The 19980-nt window shown below is 41.9% G+C and overlaps 3 protein-coding genes across 4 annotated transcripts; 1 reads left to right on the forward strand and 2 right to left on the reverse strand.

The window, feature by feature from the left end:
• The first annotated feature begins 241 nt into the window (after positions 1-241).
• Positions 242-8078, forward strand: dlst (dihydrolipoamide S-succinyltransferase). Its single transcript, XM_030044750.1, has 15 exons — positions 242-397; positions 1401-1434; positions 1553-1589; positions 1974-2035; positions 2143-2217; positions 2372-2427; positions 2745-2853; positions 4032-4214; positions 4392-4477; positions 4633-4730; positions 6218-6348; positions 6755-6828; positions 6910-6993; positions 7088-7255; positions 7375-8078. Exons 1-15 carry the CDS (start codon positions 335-337, stop codon positions 7507-7509), a joined length of 1395 nt encoding a protein of 464 aa, XP_029900610.1. The 5' UTR covers positions 242-334; the 3' UTR covers positions 7510-8078.
• Positions 8079-8984: 906 nt separating this feature from the next.
• Positions 8985-15461, reverse strand: rps6kl1 (ribosomal protein S6 kinase-like 1). 2 transcript variants are annotated; one of them, XM_030081763.1, is made up of 12 exons: positions 15393-15461; positions 14407-14523; positions 14015-14188; positions 13471-13595; positions 13021-13113; positions 12860-12907; positions 12039-12171; positions 10274-11779; positions 10101-10190; positions 9811-9893; positions 9588-9683; positions 8985-9480 (listed from the first exon to the last, which is right to left on the reverse strand). In XM_030081763.1, the coding sequence occupies exons 3-12, from the start codon at positions 14148-14150 to the stop codon at positions 9370-9372; spliced, it is 2421 nt and encodes an 806-aa protein (XP_029937623.1). In that variant the 5' UTR covers positions 14151-14188; positions 14407-14523; positions 15393-15461; the 3' UTR covers positions 8985-9369. The 2 variants fall into 2 exon arrangements, with proteins under 2 accessions (XP_029937623.1, XP_029937624.1); XM_030081764.1 differs by lacking the exon at positions 10101-10190.
• A 2323-nt stretch (positions 15462-17784) lies between these two features.
• Positions 17785-19652, reverse strand: olfm4.2 (olfactomedin 4, tandem duplicate 2). The gene is made up of 5 exons (XM_030044920.1): positions 19604-19652; positions 19323-19490; positions 18914-19126; positions 18680-18821; positions 17785-18593 (listed from the first exon to the last, which is right to left on the reverse strand). The coding sequence occupies exons 1-5, from the start codon at positions 19649-19651 to the stop codon at positions 17803-17805; spliced, it is 1362 nt and encodes a 453-aa protein (XP_029900780.1). The 5' UTR covers position 19652; the 3' UTR covers positions 17785-17802.
• Between the last annotated feature and the right edge of the window lie 328 nt (positions 19653-19980).

The following is a 19980-nucleotide window of genomic DNA, read 5'->3' on the forward strand; positions in this document are numbered from 1 at the left end:
AGTAGCCTGATTTTACTCTATTCTACTCTATTCTATTCTATTCTATTCTATTCTATTCTATTCTTCTCTACCGCAAGGCCAGTTGTGCTGATGTTGTTACCAGCAGACCTTTGGTGAAACCGTCTTTGTGGTGAGTCTCTGCCAGTGCAGATGACAGTCCAGAGAGAGGAGACGGAGCTACATGGTACAGTCCAAGTCGGTGACAGCAGCCTCCCCCCCTCCGGCCGGGGCACTTGGTTCCTCCCTCACAACTTCCTCGGCTCTTGCTCTTGATTAGCCACTCCGTGTGACCGGAGCTCTCCTCCCGCTGACTGGTCGCTGTCACACAGCCACCATGTTATCTCATTCCCGGTGTCTCACCAGGAATTTCGGCCGTTCCCTCTCTGCCATCCGCCAGGTAGGCACCGAGCGCGCGGGGAAGCTCGTGTCTGACTGAAAGGGGCGCGTTGCCGTTGCTGCCACAGCGTCTGCCCGTGCTAACTGTTAGCATTAGCCAGCTAGCGTTAGCCGCTGCAGGCCACGGACAGGCCGTAACATTGTAGAGGAGCCAAGGACAGTATGACACTTCCCTCCCCAGATCTCTGCTGCACTCTCTATTAAAGTGGGAAACAGTGTCCTCCGTGGATTTTGGTCTCATGGTTTGACACGGATATCAAATGTGTTTGCGCAGCAGAATGCGCCGGGTCATGTTAATAATACACCGTTAACATGAACTTGTCTCACGGTTTGTAGCTAACCAGAGCAGGCTAGCGGTGAATGTATGAGCACAGGTTAGCTAGCTAGCTTCCGAAGTGCAGCGCGTGATGCGCCTGTTAGCTGTCTTGTTGAGGTCATTTTGAAATGAAAGAGAGGGCAGTTCACACGGGTTAGATGAACCTACAGTAGCATGTGGGTTTCCATATGGATATCATGTGGAACATTGCATTTTGTTTATATTTGTAAATTTGCAAGGTGGTTATTCAGCCAGTAAAGAGAAGTTGATAGTAACGATATTTTCTCAAATTTGCATGAGAAAGCTGCACACATTTGTTAACGTTTACATAGATAATCCCTACATACCAACATAAAGTCCTTAATCCTTGTGCTGCCAAGGGTCTCCTTCAAAATAACGCAAGCTACCTGTCTGTCAGTACTCATTTTAGATGAGGTCAAAGGTCACTTACTCGATTTCAACCATGACCTTTGACCCAGGGCAGTGAATTCCCTCACACTTGTGCCCTTAACTCCATTGCCCATATTTGCCATCTGTTTTCCTGCTATTAAACTTTTCTGACAGTTATTTTCAGGCGTGCTATTATTGCAAATGCCAGATGAGGTTTATGTGAACACCAGTGTCATATCAAGAGTGAATATTACGGATTTTGTGAAAAGGTTTTTGAAATTCTTGTTTCTTTTGACAGGGGAATAATTTGTTAGCTCGTCGGGCCACATCAGGTGCGTGTTGTTGCTGGTCAGCGATGAGGTCTTAAACATAAACATTTCTTTATTATTGCTTTGAATGATTCAGCTATAAGAGGTTACTCAAACCTCTCCCCTGTGCTGTTTCCCTCAGCTCTGTCAGCAAGCCATGCCATCACTCTCAACAGTGTGTAAGTACTACACCAAACAAACACAATACTGTTTGCAGAGATAAAGTCGTTTCACATCACCGATCCAGTGAATGAGTTGAGTTTGTTTAACATGCAACGCTTTCAGTCAGTCAACCAGCCAGGCTCATTACGCTGTCACGTTTACACTGCCACGTACCTGTCTTACATTTATCAGCCTTTGTAGTGGTTTGTTATATACGGCATGTAACACACTAAAATGGTGTCCAGGATATTAGGCTGACAGTGCCTTGCCACATGCAAGACAGCGTTACATTAATCACACTCGTTATTCTTAGTTTCTCGTTAGTCTTTTCAGTGTGTTTGGACAAGTAATTGGCCATATTTAAGAGTTCTTCTGAATGTCTCTGATTTGTACATTTTCAGTAAATGTGATCCCCGGTCCAGCGTCTTCCACATCCAGTACTTCAGGACATCTGCGCCCTACAGTATGTCTCACCCTGCTTGACTTTGTGTCTGAATTAATAGCCTGGGTTTGCAGCATCACCACTGTGGATGATAAGGTTTTCTGTGGTCTCTTGTCTCCGTCCTGTAGGGGATGAACTTGTCACAGTCAAGACCCCTGCGTTTGCAGAATCTGTCACAGAGGGGGATGTGAGGTGGGAGAAAGGTACCTCTCTTTATGCTGTTTTCAAACAGATATTTGTTTTATTTGCAGCCACCAGCCAAATCACAAAATGTCCAATTAAGATTTTACACAAAGACGTCAAAGTTTTCTTTTCTTTTTTTTTCTCCTGTGATTAAACAATGTTCTCTTCTTACAGCTGTTGGAGACACTGTCGCAGAGGATGAGGTTGTGTGTGAAATTGAGACTGATAAGGTAATTTAATTCATATTTACTGTGCATGTTTAAGCAGATAGTTGCTGGGTATTACATGGGAAAGTGAAAGGCTTCCTGGCTTTTAATCAGTGTTACACCTTATCTCCAGAATTCAAATTTATTTGTACTGATTATCTGTAAGATGATTATAAAGGGAAAGGCATTTGTAAATCTTTCCATTTTCAACTGACTGTATATATATATATAAATTGTATTTTTAACTACAGCTATAAAAACCCTGACACATATTAAGATGTTAAAGTGTCCTAGCACTTTCCTGCATTGCCACTCAAGCTATGATTATTCCTGGTCATTAGACATCAGTGCAGGTTCCCTCTCCTGCCGCTGGGGTGATTGAGGAGCTTCTGGTCCCTGATGGAGGCAGAGTAGAGGGAGGAACTCCTCTCTTCAAGCTTCGGAAAGGAGGTCTGTAGAACCGGATTTGTACTGGAGAATAAATGTCATTTCAGGATAATTCTTGTTATTTTAAATTAGGGCCTCATTTTTCTAGTTTGGCAGTCATAATTGATTTTTTTTTTTTTTCTTAGAATTTCATCACTTTCCTCATTGCGGTGCTTGATGTAGATTCAGATTGCTTTGAGTCGCTGCTTTCAAATTTGGCCACTAGGCAAACACTGTTCAACAGCTGCAGCCTAGGGTTGGGCGACATCGCCAAAAAAAAATTCAATTTTAGGATTCAGACGTTTTTTTGCATCGGTTCAAAAACATTTGAATTAATCAATTTGTTGCCCAGCCCTGGCTGAACCGAAAAAGGTTTTATAACAGGTTGTTTAACGTAACTGACGTTTGCTTACACCCAGTTTCCTGAATCACATATACATTGCAGTATGAGAATCTAATTCATTAATTTATTTATTGTGTTTATTTTTGCAAACTAGCTTGAGCTCATCTGCACAGGTACCCTGATGGTGCGTTCAAGTCATATTGAATGTTCTTTAATATCCAAATTGTCAGCTATATTCACACTAATGCAACCTGCTTGTCTTTAATAAGCAGCACAACGTATCTGCTGTTTATGGTCATTTATGGTTGATTTTAAATTAATGAATGGAAAAGATTGTGGATTTGGACTTCGGTTGAATAAAAAATGTCAAGAATGCTTCTGAGCTGAAGCATCAAATACCTGCTCCTCTGCTTCTTCCAAAATCACAAATGCAGCAGAAAATCAACAGCCAAAGAAGTAAACAAGTAAATATGTGAGCAATGCAAAAAAAAAAAAAAAAAAAAAAACAGTATCAAATGGGCCGTCGAAGGTGAAATGCTATAATTAGTTATATTTAAAGCTATTTAAAGATCAGTGTAACTGCGGTGTGAGTGGTTGTGATTGTTTTTAATTGATTTTTCAACTGCTGGAAAGCGTTTGCCCTGTGGTGTGTATTGGGCAGCACCACTCCTGGATGTTAGATGTAGGTCTGTCATAGTGAAGTAAATTACAAAATGTAAATTACAAAATTACATTTTGAGCACAATCATTTGTCACAATGACAAAAACTCAGAGACTAAGACTCGGGTTGAAAATAACTGGAAGTATGCGTTAATATTTTGGTTGGTATTTTCTCATCTGTTCACTTCTGTGCCCTCAGCCGGAGCCCCCAAAGCTGCAGAGGCTCCAAAAGCCGAGGCCCCTGCTGCTGCGGCCCCTCCACCACCTTCTGCTGCCCCGCCTCCCCCTCCTCCTCCTCCTGCTCCCGCGGCTGTGGGCCCCATTCCCACTACCATGCCCCCTGTGCCACCTGTGCCAGCACATGCTATGGACACCAAACCAGGTTAGTTGTCATCAGACAGACGGTCTGTGTCATGTGAGAAGTATTTCACTTGACCTCGGTGCTCTCTTCATCTAGCAAACATGATAAATCATTTTCCCCTCTTTCTGTAGACAGTGGTTTCATGATTCTGCTAAACTGACATTAACAGATACTAACATCTTCGCATCTTTGTCGTAGTTTCAGCCATCAAGCCCACTGCTGCTCCGGCTGCCCCAGTGGCTCAGGCAGAGGGAGGGGCTAAAGCGGCCAGGACAGAGAGCAGGGTGAGATACAAAAATCACCTGAATACCTAAACTATGTTAAGGTGGATCTGATCATGGCTAGTATTATTTACTTGCTTAGCAGAAATAATAGCAACCAGATTTCACGATTTATTGTATTGATGTTTGTTATCACCCTGTTTTTTTTTCCCTTGTAGGTAAAGATGAACCGCATGAGACTTAGAATCGCCCAGAGACTGAAGGAAGCCCAGAACACCTGCGCAATGTTGACCACTTTTAATGAGGTCGACATGAGGTAGGAAATTCAAAATTAGATGGCCTATATTATCAAGGCCTCCATTCTATTAGAGATGTAAAATAGGAACTGCTACACTAAACCACACTGAAGTAAAAAAAAAAAATACATTAACAGAGATTACAGACAAATCTGACCAATGTAAATGAATATAGGTTAGGTGGAAACGTTAGAACATGAGGTATTTCTGAAGTGTTAAGAGTTGAGACAACACTTGCACAAATGGTTATAGATTGGAATCTGTCCAATAGGAAAAGCTTTTTGAAACCTGATAGCCTGTTAAACACTGGAATGTAAATATTTGGTTGTAATGCCATCTAAAACGAAGATAAGAATTGTTAAAACAGGTTTTATTAATTTACAAGGAAATGTTATTGTCTCTGCTTGCCCCCTGTGCTGAAGAGGACACTTTGAGGATTTCTTTTCCCCACAAATGTGTGGTGTCAGCTTTCGGCTATTCAGGGTTTTCTATGTATCCTAATTGAATTGACATTGACGGTCTGGAGGAAGACTTCCCAGGCTAGGGCTCATCTGGAGCCGAAGGAGCTAGTCAGAGCAGGAGGCTGGAGCATCTGCAGGGGCCCATAGAGACCTGCGCTCTGAGTGGAAGAGCTGCCTCAACCGATATGGGCTTTTATGACAGCCCAATAAGATTTACAGGCTCTAGAAAGTGAAGATTTTTATCGCTTCTTCTCTCCTTTCTCGGAGAGTGTGTGTCTTGGGAGGGGCTAATCACGTTAGCGGAGAAACCCTAGAGCTTCAACAGGGTTAGAGACAGGAAAACAAACAATTAAAAAGAGAGATAGAAGAGAAAAATGAGCAATGGTGAAACGATTAGCAGGCCAGTGTCAATAGCATTAATTCGCTATGACCTGTAACAGCTTTATTTTATAGCTTTTAAAATTCATGTATTTTTCTTGAGAGTTGTATCGAAATGGTGACTTACATTTTTCAAAAAAAAAAAAAAAAAAAAAACATTTTTGGTATACCCTGCAACTTCTATTAACCCATCTGTTAAACTATTGATAACAAGAATCACAATTGTCACATTTTAGCAAATAAATGACAGTTTTCAATAAACAAAGTTCTTAAATTGTTCATGTGTTTGTCATCCACACAGCAACAAGCCCATAACCATTAAAAACTTCCCCACTATGCTGAAAATGCATTTCACAAACTGAGAATATAACTTATTAATCTATGGCTGGAGTGTAATGGTTACAAGTAGTGACCTGAGACATTTTTGTGTTTTAGATGCTGACGTGTGACAAATAACTTGAACATGAAATTTATATTTCAGTTTACGCCCTCTTTGTATGTACTTTGTTGTTTCTGTCAGATTCGCTAGTAAATTTAATCCAGATTTCAGCTACGGTACATTTGCTTGACTGTTACAAAATGCTAAGAAAATGCCCCATGACTTTGCTTGTTCATATTTACTCACATTTAACTTTTATTACTTTTCCTATGTTTTATTCTGTCCACAGCAACATCTCAGAGATGAGGAAGTCTTACAAAGATGCCTTCCTGAAAAAGCACAACATCAAGTTGGGCTTCATGTCTGCATTTGTGAAGGCTGCAGCCTACGCACTGGTTGACCAACCTGCTGTCAATGCTGGTACAACAACTCTAATGACTGAGAAGCCTAAGTGTGTGATGCAAGTTAAAATATGACTGTATTTGGTATCAAGGTGCTGAAGGTGCGTGTGGAGAGGAGCAAGATTTAAGTTTCAGTATCTTACGCTGCCAAGCCTCAAAACCTCACCAACTTATTTACTCCCCCGATACCACCCTGACCTACTTAGACAAACCACAATGAAGCAGCTTGATCTTTATTGCTTGGTTTTAAACATCTAAAATAAGTTTGTGGGTTTCACTTTCCACAGCTTCGTTCTTACATGAAATAGAAAATGGCACATGCTTCAAGGAAATCAGTCCTGGTGGTGAAATTTATGCAAAAATTTTAAACAGGACATATTTTTTTTATGTATGTAAAATGTTTCCCCTGCTCCTTCTGTTCCCAGTTATTGATGACACAACGAAAGAAATTGTGTACAGGGACTATGTTGACATCAGTGTAGCTGTGGCCACACCAAAGGTAAGAAATCCAGATTATAACTGAGCGCTAATGTCTGTTATGGATCAGTACCTACATTGTATCACAAGACTTCTCTCTTAGGGTCTGGTGGTTCCTGTAATTCGAGGAGTAGAGGCAATGAACTTCGCTGACATTGAGAAAGCAATCAATATGTTGGGAGAAAAGGTAATATTTTATACTGTTTTAACCATTTTGTTGAATTCAGATAAGTAGCTCTCTCGTTGATGTTTTGATAGTAATTGTGAATGATTGTTTGCAGGCCCGTAAGAACGAGCTGGCTGTTGAGGACATGGACGGAGGAACCTTTACCATCAGCAATGGTGGAGTGTTTGGGTCCATGTTTGGCACACCTATAATCAACCCCCCACAGTCTGCTATTTTGGGCATGCATGGCATCTTTGATAGGCCTGTTGCTGTAGGGGGCAAGGTTTGTATTATGTTTGTATTATTTTAAACGTGAAATTAAGACATGATATTTAGAAAGAGAATGCTCAAATGTGGAGACAGTGGATTAGAAACCAGTCTCAACCACCTCCTGTTGTCCAGGTGGAGATCCGTCCCATGATGTACGTTGCCCTGACGTACGATCATCGCCTGATCGACGGGAGAGAGGCTGTCACTTTCCTGCGCAAGATCAAGTCAGTAGTGGAAGACCCCAGAGTGCTGCTCCTGGACATGTGAACCCTGTCGACCTCCAGGCCCCAACAAACAAACCGCCCTTCACACACAGTGGCCGTGCCCTCCTGATGAACATTACTGTAACTGCAATTGATTTATCATTATATTGGTTAACTAGAAAAGGGATTTTTGGAGAGAATATGGGGTATGCACTGGACATTGCATGGCTGGAAAAGATAGAAGGCTTGGTGCTATTGTGGAGAATGTCTGGGTTCGGGGTTTCAGTGGTACTGGTCTCTAGATCAAAAAGGATATTGTTGAACTTGTGCGCCATATGCCATTTTCTACATACAGTTCAATAATTGTCAACTTATTGTGAGAGGAATGGCACACTTAGCTAAACTACTTATTATCATTTTATTAATTTTTTGTGAGAGAAGAACAATTATCACAAGTTGGGCTACAATCCAAGAAACACTGTCCTAAGATGTCCAAAGTAAAGGATTCCTCTGAGTATTTCTGTCATCAGCTTCACTCACGTGAGGAAAATTCTCTTTATGCTGTGTAAGAAAATGACTATTTAAAAAGAAGAATGTTTTAAAACAATAAAGCCTGAGCTGCATTACTCACTTTAAGTGTTGTTTGTGCTAGCTATCTCACCAATAGGCAGGCTGGGGCACCCCACGCCCACGAGCTCACCCGGCTGAGCACATACCACACATCAAGTCCAACTCTTTACTGCAGTGGCCTGGGTTTGAATCCAGCCAAGGCTCTTAACTGCATGTTAGCTCTCTCTCCTGCCTTTCCTGTGTCTCTACTGTCACTGTTAAAGCAGAAATGTCCCAAAAAAAATAATAATAATAATAAAAAATGGCTGGCAGAGTTTGTCTAGTTGAAGTTTTAGGAATAGATGTTGTCCATAGGTTACTTGAAACAAATTATATGAGTTGGATAGAGGATGATTGATATATAAGAGGATGAAAAAAAGTTATTTGAAGTCTGGACTCAAGGACTCAAAATCTCCTTGGGGATGAAGCATTATGGGAAAATTCTGGGCCGGTGGCACCAATGATACCTTGAATGAAAAACCCTTTACAAAGCAAACTATTACTTTGATAATCAGTTCAGTGTTTTGTGAACACAAAAGCTAGAAACTTAAAAACAGTGTTATTAACATTGCCAACATCTGAAAAATAAATAAATGAATAAGGGAAAAGAAAATGTGTCCCCACAAAAACTGTTCTCTCTACATGGTCATCAGTCTCCTGGGATAGCTTGTGGTAAGGTTTGGTCAAATTCATAAATATATAATTAGTTATCTTTGATCACATGACTATTTTTCAATAGTGAATTCTACTTTTAATGTCCATTAAAAGTCCTTTAACCCTAGGAGCTAAAATTACAAAGGCCTTTGGTCAGGATATAGATTGTATATTCATAAAAAGAGCATCACATGCAAACGTAAAAGTGAGGGAAAACAGAATTCAAAAGAGTTATTTTTATTGCCTAATGCCCTTGTTTGACAGTATTTTAAGTAATAATGGTCATTATTTAAGAAGTAGAGGCATCAGTTTTCATGCATGGTGATAATGAAGTTGGTAGGAATGGATTTAGCTGACAGTTCTGTACAACATAACCATGTCAAAATTGCATCAAATTTAGCTTCAGTGGAGTCTCATAAGTGGAAGTAACAAATTTATTCATGACATGTTGAAGAGACAATCAGACATGGTTCTCTGTTTCATACTGGTTTCAGTATTAAGCCTACTGTGCCATTTTTCTTTGGGAAGCATAAAATTCAAAGAAATCAGGAATCTGGGGCCTGCATCCGTTTTTTGTCCACACGAAGACACTTGGGCTCTTGAGAATGAACCCTGTCTTCCACTGCAGATCCAGAGATCACAGATGGTGCCAGTGGGTCTGCTAGCAGCTCAGAGCTTTCCAGGAGACACCGCTGAAGAAGGGATGACACTTGATGTCACTCACACCTCCTCCTCCAGAACCCAAACGATACCCAGCATCAAACTGGAGCAGCTGTGGAGGAGCCACAATGGACAGTGTTGCTACTACAGACCAATATGGAATAGACCCAGTGTGTGTATATTACTTGTCTAGTATAATATCTGGAGCATGAGCCTTACCTCAGTGAGAAGGGATGCAGCTGCGGTGCTCAGGTGGTCGGGGATGAGCAGCTGAGTATGAGAATGTATTCCTGCCGGATGAAGCTGCCACAGGGGCTGGAGGCACAGTGAAGAGCAGGTATGAGTTGTCATAATCCAACAGAGTATACAGGAATAATGTAAATGAAATAGTCTTGGGCTTTACTCTAAGGGGCTGAATATACTTTGCAGAGCCGTTGCTTACCATTCCTGTCAGAAGTTCAAACAACAATGCCCCAAGACTCCACCAGTCACATGCTTCTGTAATCTTGGACACCCCTCCAATTTCTATTGACAAACAATGAACGGGATTGAGTTTTATTCATGAACTGCATTTCTCACAAATTTGCTTAAATTCTGCTTACAGTTCCTATAACATGTCATGCAAGTTTGGCTTATTATATAGAAAAAAATGGACAGACTGTCTTTTGCCACTAGGTGGCAGGTTATACCAAGGAATCCAACCACTGTGCTCAGATACATAAATATTTTTACCTGGAGCACAGTACATTTGTTCCATTGCTTTGGAGCTGATCTCCGACTGAACCTCACTCCACTGGCCAAAAAAAGTCAAGCAAACCTTTCCTGTGAAGACATTGAGTTACATCAAAACCAGCAGAGTTGTGTTTTTCCAAATTCAAAATTCAACAATTGTTTGATGAACTCACCATTGCTGGTGAGCAGTATGTTTTTAGGGTTGAGATCCCGACACAGGATGCCTTGTTGATGCAGGTTTTCGAGGGCCAACAGGATCTGAGCCCCCCAGACACGCACCTCGGCCTCAGGCAGCCCCCAGCAGGCCTGCATGGCCCTCTCATTGGTCCTGGAAGACTTGACAGGGAAACGAGGCAGGTGGCACCACCCATCCACCTCAATGATCTGGTCTTCCTCTGGACCCCCTGACCCCCCAGATTTCAACAAAGCATCTGTATATCCTGTCCTGTTGTTGGATGGTGCCCCCGGAGGGCCAGAGGGGTATGGGTCACACAGTGGTCCTTCCTTTGCATGTGCCTTCTTTTCTCCAGGATTCAGAAGATCCAAGGCCTCCTCCACCCCCTCTCCAGGCTTTCCAGAAAGGGATTCCCTTTGGTTTTTCATTCTTGAGGTCATGGAGACCCCTGGATGTGTTGCCGGTTCTCCTGCAGCACTATGGTAGAGGGAAGCGCAGGAAGTCTGGGAACTTTCTGAGGTGGTCCTTATGTCTGTGAGGCCAGAAAACACTGCTCTGTCTGTGCTTCTGATGACTAACATTGCCTTTCTTTCCTCTGCAGTGGGACTGGTGTTGTCCTGCTCTTCTGCTGTGCTCTGCTTAGCCAGGTCTGTCACCATGTCTGTGGTGCTCTCAAAGAACCCACTGAAAACAGATCCATGGTGAGAGCCATTGGTCGTCCAAGAGGCCCTACCACGGATCTGGGTTTGGCAATGGAGAGGAAGATGCAAAATGGCAGGAGAGGAACCAGAGCTCATGCCATTATTTTTAACATTTGCTGAATCTGCTGCTCCAAGTGAGGTTTGACTTGTATGAGGTACAGTTTTTCCTACAGTGCTATGTAAATTAGTGCCAGTCACTGCATAGGGGTTTATACTCTCACAGTTGTGTGCGGGATCCGCAGCTTTCCAAGCATCTTCAAAGTCAGAGCTGCACTCTATCAGTCCCATCCCAGCTGTCTTTTCATGGAGTTGCGACATGACATCAAGGGCATGACTGACACGAGCACAAGAAAGAGGAAGAGCAGGCTTTTCCTGAGTTTCAGAGGTGTGCAAACACAAACTGGGGGCTGGTGGATGGATGTGGGTGCTGATGTGTGTCCTCATTGGACCAGAGAAAAGGGCTGGCCGTTCTAGTCGGGTATAAAATGATACTGCAGAGGCACGCATGTTCTGCAGACAACCTGTCTCCTCAATGTAAGAGTGAGTCCCACAGCTCTCCATCCGCTGCTGAGTTTCAGCCCATGATGTTGGGGAGTCGGTGTCTGGGCTCTCATCGTTTATTCTCTCTGGCGGGGGGATCATGCTTGTGCACTCTCTGTCCTTGTGCTGGTAGTCTGTGCTAATCGTTGGAGATGTGTAGCTGGTCCTTAGTTTGATTCTGTGCTGGCCGGGACTGAAACATTCTGGGTGCTCCTTGGCCTTGTCGCTCCTCACCTTGTGCAGCTTGGAGAAAAGCCTCCCACCTGGGAGGATAGAGGACAAATCATTAGATCAATAATCAAGATGAACAATAATTCTTCTCAATGTTGTTTTGTGAAGATTTCCTAACCACTTGGCAGTACAACTTGTTCCAGAGGACTTCAAGCTGCACATCGTACAAGCTTCAAAATGCACCACCACTATGGGAAATCAATGCAAGCACAGTGCACCACAGAGCTGCATGTGCCAGGTGATAAAGCGTGATAGCTGCAGCACTGACAGCAGAGCAGTTTAAGAGCTCACCTTGAACATGTTCCAGATGCAGGTACACAGCGTCCTCACTGACATAGTACCTCAGCAGCTTCACCATGTATGGCACCCCCTGAGGGATGATGGTTGGCTTGTCTCTGCTCTCCCAGCTAGACTTTGCCAAGCTCTGGAAAGACACACACACACACACACACACACACAAAGCATAACACTGGGACTATTGCACTGCTGTGACTAATGGTCTATGTCTGTCTAGAGACATTTTCATCAAAAATTCATCACCTCTTGCTAACCCATGACAACAGTTTTTTTTTTTTTTTTTTTTTTTTACTGAGTCATCTTGACTTAAACAGCACGGATCTTATTGTAAAAAAGAAAAAGGACATAGTGAAACAACACTAAAAATCTACTGCTTGGGTTGCCTCATTTTGAGAGAATTGCTGCTTTATTGCCATGTGTCACTGGTTACTGACATCAGGGATACAGTTGCATGAGATAAGAGGGTGTGCACTTTTAGGCAGATCAATGGAGAAAGACACTAAGACAGACAGGATGGAGAGCGCGCCCATCGACTGGCCTGCCACAGAATATGGGGGTTGGCTTGCTGCCAGACAACAGCCCCAAAAACATTTCCCCTGTCAGTAGATAAATGTTTCCCTCCAGACCTGGCCTGCATTTATGTCTGCCACAGCGTAAAAGAACAAAATAAATGGCCACAAGAATGCAGTGTCCATTCATTTTTTTTTATTTTTTTTTTTACTTCAATGCTGTTATGTGGTTGCACATCTGGTCCTTTTGTTGAAGCCTGATTTCCCTCTGTATAGTACCACACTTATGGAGAATTAGTTACGCACCTTTACAACAAATGTCTCCTTATTGACCATACTTTGAACAATCAGGACCTTTGGGAATGAAGAATATTTTCAGGCCAGTATAAGAAAGTGAGAAATGAGAAGTGATTACATTTTATGATAAAACTTGAAAAAACGCTTATGTTATGAAGAATATGCCTTACCTTATCAATCACCCCCACCACTTTACACATTTCCAGATCCTCCACAGGTGAACTCAGATGTCTGATTGGACGGAACCTCAGACTGCTGTAACCCTGACAATAAAAGCCACAGCGGATATTAGCTAAAGCAAAACATAGTGGATAGATTGCAGTAATATTTATGGTTTTTGTCTCAATATTAGATATGAAAACACCTTAGCCTGTGGTATCAGTTAAATCCCTGTCTGTCGAGTAGGTTCTTATTGGAAGTAAAAGAGCTACCAGATACAGGCCCAAAATGAAAGCCTACATCTAGTAACAATCAAACTTACACAGGACCCAATATGAGAATTTTATTTGCTAAGCAAAGAGCACAAAACACTAAGACGTAAGTTGTTACCCGTAGACAACAAATGAGGGTAATCATCAAATCCTAATTGGGTAAATATTTATGATGGGCAATAACATTACCCCTAAATGAGAGCTCCCCTTGCCCAGGTTGTCCTGCAGATGTGAAATAAAGATTTCCTCAGCTCTCTTGAGATATTGTGCTGTCTTTCTTTTGACAGCCTCCCGGCGATCCTTGTTTGGGTCCACTGTAAGAGAGGTCAGCTGACTCAGACACTGCTAAAGACAAAATTGTACTCAGTAGATGACTCTTCAAACTACATGAAGATAATAATCGAAATCTAACTATCCTCAGTGAACCACTCTGTATCTGAACTGTGATATGAACTGGTGACCCACTGCTGATGGAACAACGAGGGGGAACAATATGTGTTTGGCCAATACGGACATCTGTATTTGACTTTTGGCTGGTGAGTTCCTGTTTTTATGAACATTGTTCCATTCTGCTCTGAAGTAAGTGTTCACATGCTCCCATCACATGGCTGATGAGTGTGTTGTAAACACACCCATCAGACACATGGCAGTTAAAGTGCCCAGTTAAAATTCAACATCAGACACAGCCCCACTCACGCACAATGATATAAAACAACAGAAGAGTTGTACTCACGCTGAACCCCATTCAGCAGTAAATCCACGCCGTTCTTGTAGTAACTGAAAGCTGCTTCATAGTCCTCATTAACTTCTCTGTCCAGTGCCATGCGGATCTGCTTGGCTGCCTCCACCAGGTAGTCTCTCTTTGCCATCTCTGCCCCGGTTTGGACCCGTCAAGGTCCAGATGGGCCTGTGAACAGCATAGAAAGCCAGGTTGTATCAACCACTACTGATCTAACCCGGATTCAGTTGTACATATCCACGCTTGAATGATCATATGCTACAAACCCTCAAAATTAGAAACAGAAAGTGAAGCTTAGTAAAACTTCTGCTCATGTTTGGCTCCTCCTTGTGACAATACTATTTTAAGCCTTTAACTGTTGTTTCGTGGTTTGGGCTGGCCCTCACCTTTGCTCCCTGGTCTTATCAACAGTGGGATTCATCTCTGTTTGTGGCCACTGGGCTCAGTGTGCGCCTGCCCCCAGTGACTCCAAGGCTGAGGTCTTTGTTGCAGAGCATGATGATCTGAGCCGGCGCAAACAAAGAGTTAACCTTCAGACAGGCACAGGAAGTGAGTACAAGCTTGTGGCTACTACTGCTGGTGAATGGAAAGAGGCAGAGCTGCAAGCACACATGATAATGGAGAGATGATTCATTGAGAGGTAATGTGTGTTTTTTTTTTTGTTTGTTTTTCAGACTGAATAAGATGTTAGATATTTTGAATATCTACGGCAGGACAAAAATGTTGTAATGAAGATGTTGACCTTTTATTCTCACTGTATGCCATAATAATACTAACAACAACAACAACAACAACAACAACAACAACAACAACAACAACAATAATAATAATAATAATAATAATCCTACATTAATGCACTTAGATGCATACACATGCACTAAAATTCACACACATACACACATTAAATGAAATGGATTTATTCTGAGTGGTGGAAAAATCGTAGTCGAAAAGAGTCCTTAGAATTATAAGCATTATTCAAATAATATATTGTACTAAGATATTATAAACCAGGCACTGTGTGTTAGTTCTGATTTGGAAACATCTCACTGACGAAAAACACAGAGTTCCTGTTCCCTTAATTCAAATTCAATTTAAGACAGAAATGCAAACATCATCCACACACACATACACACACACACACACACACAATCCTAGTTAGCCATGGAGGCAATATCATCTAAGGAGTGTTACGAAACACACACACACACACACACACACACACACAGCCATCTTCACTTCCTCTGCTCCATCATTTTCCATTATCTCCTCAATGTGCCTCTCCACAGCCAGGGAATCAGTCGTTCACTATGAAAAATAATCACGCCACATAGTGCAGAAAACACAGGAACACACACAGATACACACACGCTACCTGATGTGTGGGGAGCATGTCCTGGACCTCCGCCCCAAGCAGCAGCATCAGCAGCAGCCTGTGTCTTCGGCAGCCTGCACACACACACGTCCGAGGAACGGGAGAGGAGGACAGAGCTCAGGGGAGGCTGCCGATTGGCTGAGCATGATGTCACTAAGGGTACCATTTAACACAAGGCACTCACATCCCCCCTCTCATCCTGACAGATGCTGGCCGATTTAAAGAGACAGTGCTGTTTTTGTCCTGTGGCTGAAGCCTGTTTCCACCCCAGATGGAGTTTCACTTTGGAAACGGATTGAATTCTGCTCTCAGCATTTCAGTGCACAAAGGATTTTCAATCATTACAACCAAACCCATGTGAGAATTTTTCAGCTCATTCAAGAATAATGTATTACTGTATTTCTTTGATGGCCAGCTTTTGTAAGTGGAGGGATAACCCTGCCTGGAATCCATAAATCTGCCTGGACGACGTCCTCAGTGCCAGACGGGACCAGGCTCCTACCCCCCCAAGGGAGGGATGGCTTACACCGGGGAGGGGGTGAGGGGAGGCCGTCCCCAGCCTGGCCCAGGGAGAGGAGGGGTTGAGGAGGAGGGGGGGAGGGAGGGATGTATCCGATGCTGCAACCTTACCCCAAAAACAGGACGGGAGGGGTCTGATGTATCACACATAAGCATGAGTCACATAAGAAAGGTGCAAGATTTTTCTACTCCCACTCTCAAATGTTCCTCAGTGAGAATGTGCCATATTTTACATTGTTCAGATTGACTTGAAATGAACTAAAACAGCGCAAGTCAGATTTCAGAAACAGGACACACCATGACTATAGTTTCTATATTTAGCGTGCCAGTGAAGGAAGTATCAGTCACTATGGAATAGGTTAAGAAAACAATATGTTTTTATTAAGCCTTGCTTTGTAGGACCCAGAAGCCATTGTTGTGTGCAAATAATATGAAAAACTTTTTTTTCTCAAAAAAGTTCTGTGTCAATTAATCTTCCTCTGGTCACTGTTTGTCTTTACATGGATGGCAGTGGGACACCATGGGTTGTATGAAATAATTCATGTTAACGCTGACGTTAATAGCTTTGCTGACAAATTTTAAAGCTCACTGCCTTAATGTTTTAATAAAAAATAAATAAAGCTTTATTTGTATAGCACCTTTCATACAAGAATTGCAGCTCAAAGTGCTTCACAATAAAAAGAAGAACATTTGAAAACACATTAAATAAAACATTAAAAAGAATAAAACACAGCACAGGGTGGAATTAAAAAGAAAAGGCTAAAAATTGAAATAAAATTTGAAATAAAACAAAAGATGCAAATAAAACAATAAAAGACAACAGTGTGGAATAAAATAGGAGCTAGTTAAAGGCTAGAGTGAAAAGGTAGGTTTTTAGTCTTCTTTTAAAGATATCTAGTGAGCTGGCTACCATTTAACACAAGGCAATGTAATCCCTCATGTTAGTGAATCGCTTTTAAGTCAATATTATTGAATTCTATGAGACTGTGGATATAAAAATAATAATTTTACATTTAATTTGGTAGTTTACTATCACTAATAACTAATAATATTACTAGACAGGTACTTACAGTTCAGACTCACTGTTACTGCTGTGATTACTACTGTTCCTAGTCCATTAATTACTTGTTATTGCATTCTTTATGCTACTGTCTTTTAAATAGAGACAACAACATTTGATATTTTATTTGTCATGTTAAAAATGCTGACATCATCACAAGAAATGAAATTCTTTGCTGATGATAGTAGAGCATAAGTCACTCTTCAGCCGGTGACATCACTTACTTCAGAATAAAAACTAAAAGGAAGGCTGGGTTTTACCTCATGTTGGTGATGAAGCAGATATTATAGAAACATCTCTGGTGGGCAATGCAGTGTTTCTGAGTACAAACATAAAAACTCTCTTGTGGTGTATGTGCCTCCTCCAAACAGGATACTTGGTTTGTGGATGTGTCCTACTCTCATGGCCTTGAGGGCCAAATGATGACCTGACAGGGCATCAAGTCCACAAACTCATGGCAGATACTTCCAGCACAATGAGCAGTTTGAATTCTAGGCATTATGGTTATTATTAATCAAAATTTGAGAAATCTAACTTTTTCTCATTCTGGATCTACTTCATGAAATACAGCCTTGCTTAGCATAATACACACAGTGAGTCACTGTGCTGTACCACAATTATATCATATGGTTAACATAGCAGTTTTATGCATAAAAAACTCAAGGCCAGCCAACTCATTTAAATGCTTCAGTTTGATTTTATTGAAGAGACTGTAGAAAGTATAAGGATTACATATCTTCTTGGATTGCCACTGACAGCACAGAAAAGAGTAAACATAGATCAACCGTATTAATCACAATACAGCAGGTCGGAGCACAGAGGAAGGCACACCTAATTTTTGAACTTCACATTGTAGGAAACGTAATAGCCATTGTTGTACATGTAGAGCTTCTGATCAGAGGGGTTGTAATCCAGGTTGACATAGTTTTCCTGGAACTTTTCAAACTGAATACTGAGGTGTCTCTCCTCCCCGGTCTTGGTGTCATACGAGTAAAAGATCTCCTCCGTGTTCAGATCGACTGATCTGGTGGCATACATAACCCCACATACCATGAAAGCATTGCTCGCCAGCTGCTTGTACACATTGGTGCTCCATTCATTCTCGATGCCAAAGGATGGCTCATCTATTTTAGCAATGACTAGTTTACCCTTGGCTTCTTCTGTGGCATACATAACCCACAATCCATTTTCATCAGCGGCAAAATCCATGTTCTGATAATCTGAATAAATATATGAGAACTTTTGGCTCGCTTGTGGGATCACACGGTAATCATATTTGGAAGTGGTCAGATTCAGCTTGGACATACTGAAAGGTGAGTTTTTCTGGTAATATATGGCGTTACCATGAACAATGTAATTGTTACCAGTGCCGTACCACCCATTTGGTAAGTCATGGTCTTTGAAGGCAGATCTCAGAATGAAGTTATCATAGTTAGAGTACAAATAGAAGTTATACACTGAGGGACTGCTGTAGCCACCATACCAATACATTGATTCATAGCCTCGAGCAGGTTTGGAGTCTTTCCCCCAACCCCCAAATGTGTAACTTGAGCTCAAGTGAGCATTCAGCTGAACGACCATCGGCCTGCTGACACCAGTGATGCCTGTATGATTGCAGTTGCCTGGGAAAAAGCAGAAAAACAAAGTTGAAGCTGAATGTTCATCTCTCATCTATTAACTATTATCCACCACTGTCTAAGGGCCTTACCGATATCTGGATTGATGATGTCTGCTTCCTTCTGGCATTCCTCCAGTTTCTTCTGCAGTTTAGCAAACTCAATGCGGACCAATTCCAGGTTGCTTTTGTCGTAAGTCTCCAGTTGATTCACAATGAGGGTCATGTTGTGAATCTAAAACAGATTGAATATTGATTGGAAGCCTGTTTTAGTAATGACACAAGCCTCCATGTTGATTGGGGGTAGGTTTAAAATTGCTATTTTACCTCAGAGTACAGACTGTCAAACACGGGTGAGGAGGAATTGAGGGACTCTCTCAGCTGAGACACCAGAGCCTCAAACTCTCTCAGCTCGATCCTGAGAAGCTCAAAGTCCAGTTTGATGTAATTGTCAGGATCACTCTCCAGTATTAACACTCTGGTGGTCAGGTTCTTCAGTTCTCCCAAAAAGATCTCCAACTTACCCTTGTAGCTCACCATCTGAAAGGGACACAATTTAAGTCATTGTGTTGATGAAGAAACACATGGGTCAGCATTTTCATAACATTTCTCTCACATTTTGGATGGTGCTATGTATTGAGCAGTGAAATTTGAATGCTCTGAAACCATTATTCTATCAGACTGAAAAACATGCCGACCAATGTTTTTGTGATGATCTGCAGACGTTTTACAGTACCTTGTTGATTTGGATTTCCACTTCCAACATCAGATCCTTGGTGACTTGTTGCATATGTTCAACCCGGTCAGCGGGGAACATGGTGTCAGGGAGATACACATGACAGACACACTGGCCAGACTCACCCAACGATGCAGTCACATTGCCAGACTCCCAGTCCTCAACTGGCTGCCCAAATAAAGATTTAAACAGCATTCACCACTATTGTAATTGACTGCACTGAACGAAAACCACAGTAATCAATTTGCATGTTTCAATGACAGAAAATAAGAGTCACTTACTATCCAAGCCCAAGCAGGACTGAGCACCAGTAGGAGCAGCAGCATCATGTCTCAGTTTATGTCTCAAGCTCAGTGTCTCCTGTGTGGCCTGGTCAGAGGCCTTTTAAAGACAACTCTTATCAGATCATTACATTCACCTGCTCTCTTCCCACAGTTATGACCTAAGTCATCTGAAACGTAAGGTAAATTACAATACAGATGTCCTTTTACAAGTATGGCAGGTATCATGATCCCATACTGTTTATGATGTGAACATAGTGTGTAGATGAGAAAAGTGTCATACGCTGTCATTTCAGGCAGCACCCTGTGACATTTATGGGATGTTTACTGTGTTTAGCCAGTGCCATGTGGCTATATATAAGATATTAAAGATGCTA

Source organism: Myripristis murdjan, chromosome 22 (genome assembly GCF_902150065.1).
Source record: "Myripristis murdjan chromosome 22, fMyrMur1.1, whole genome shotgun sequence".
In the NCBI taxonomy this organism is placed as follows: Eukaryota; Metazoa; Chordata; class Actinopteri; order Holocentriformes; family Holocentridae; genus Myripristis; species Myripristis murdjan.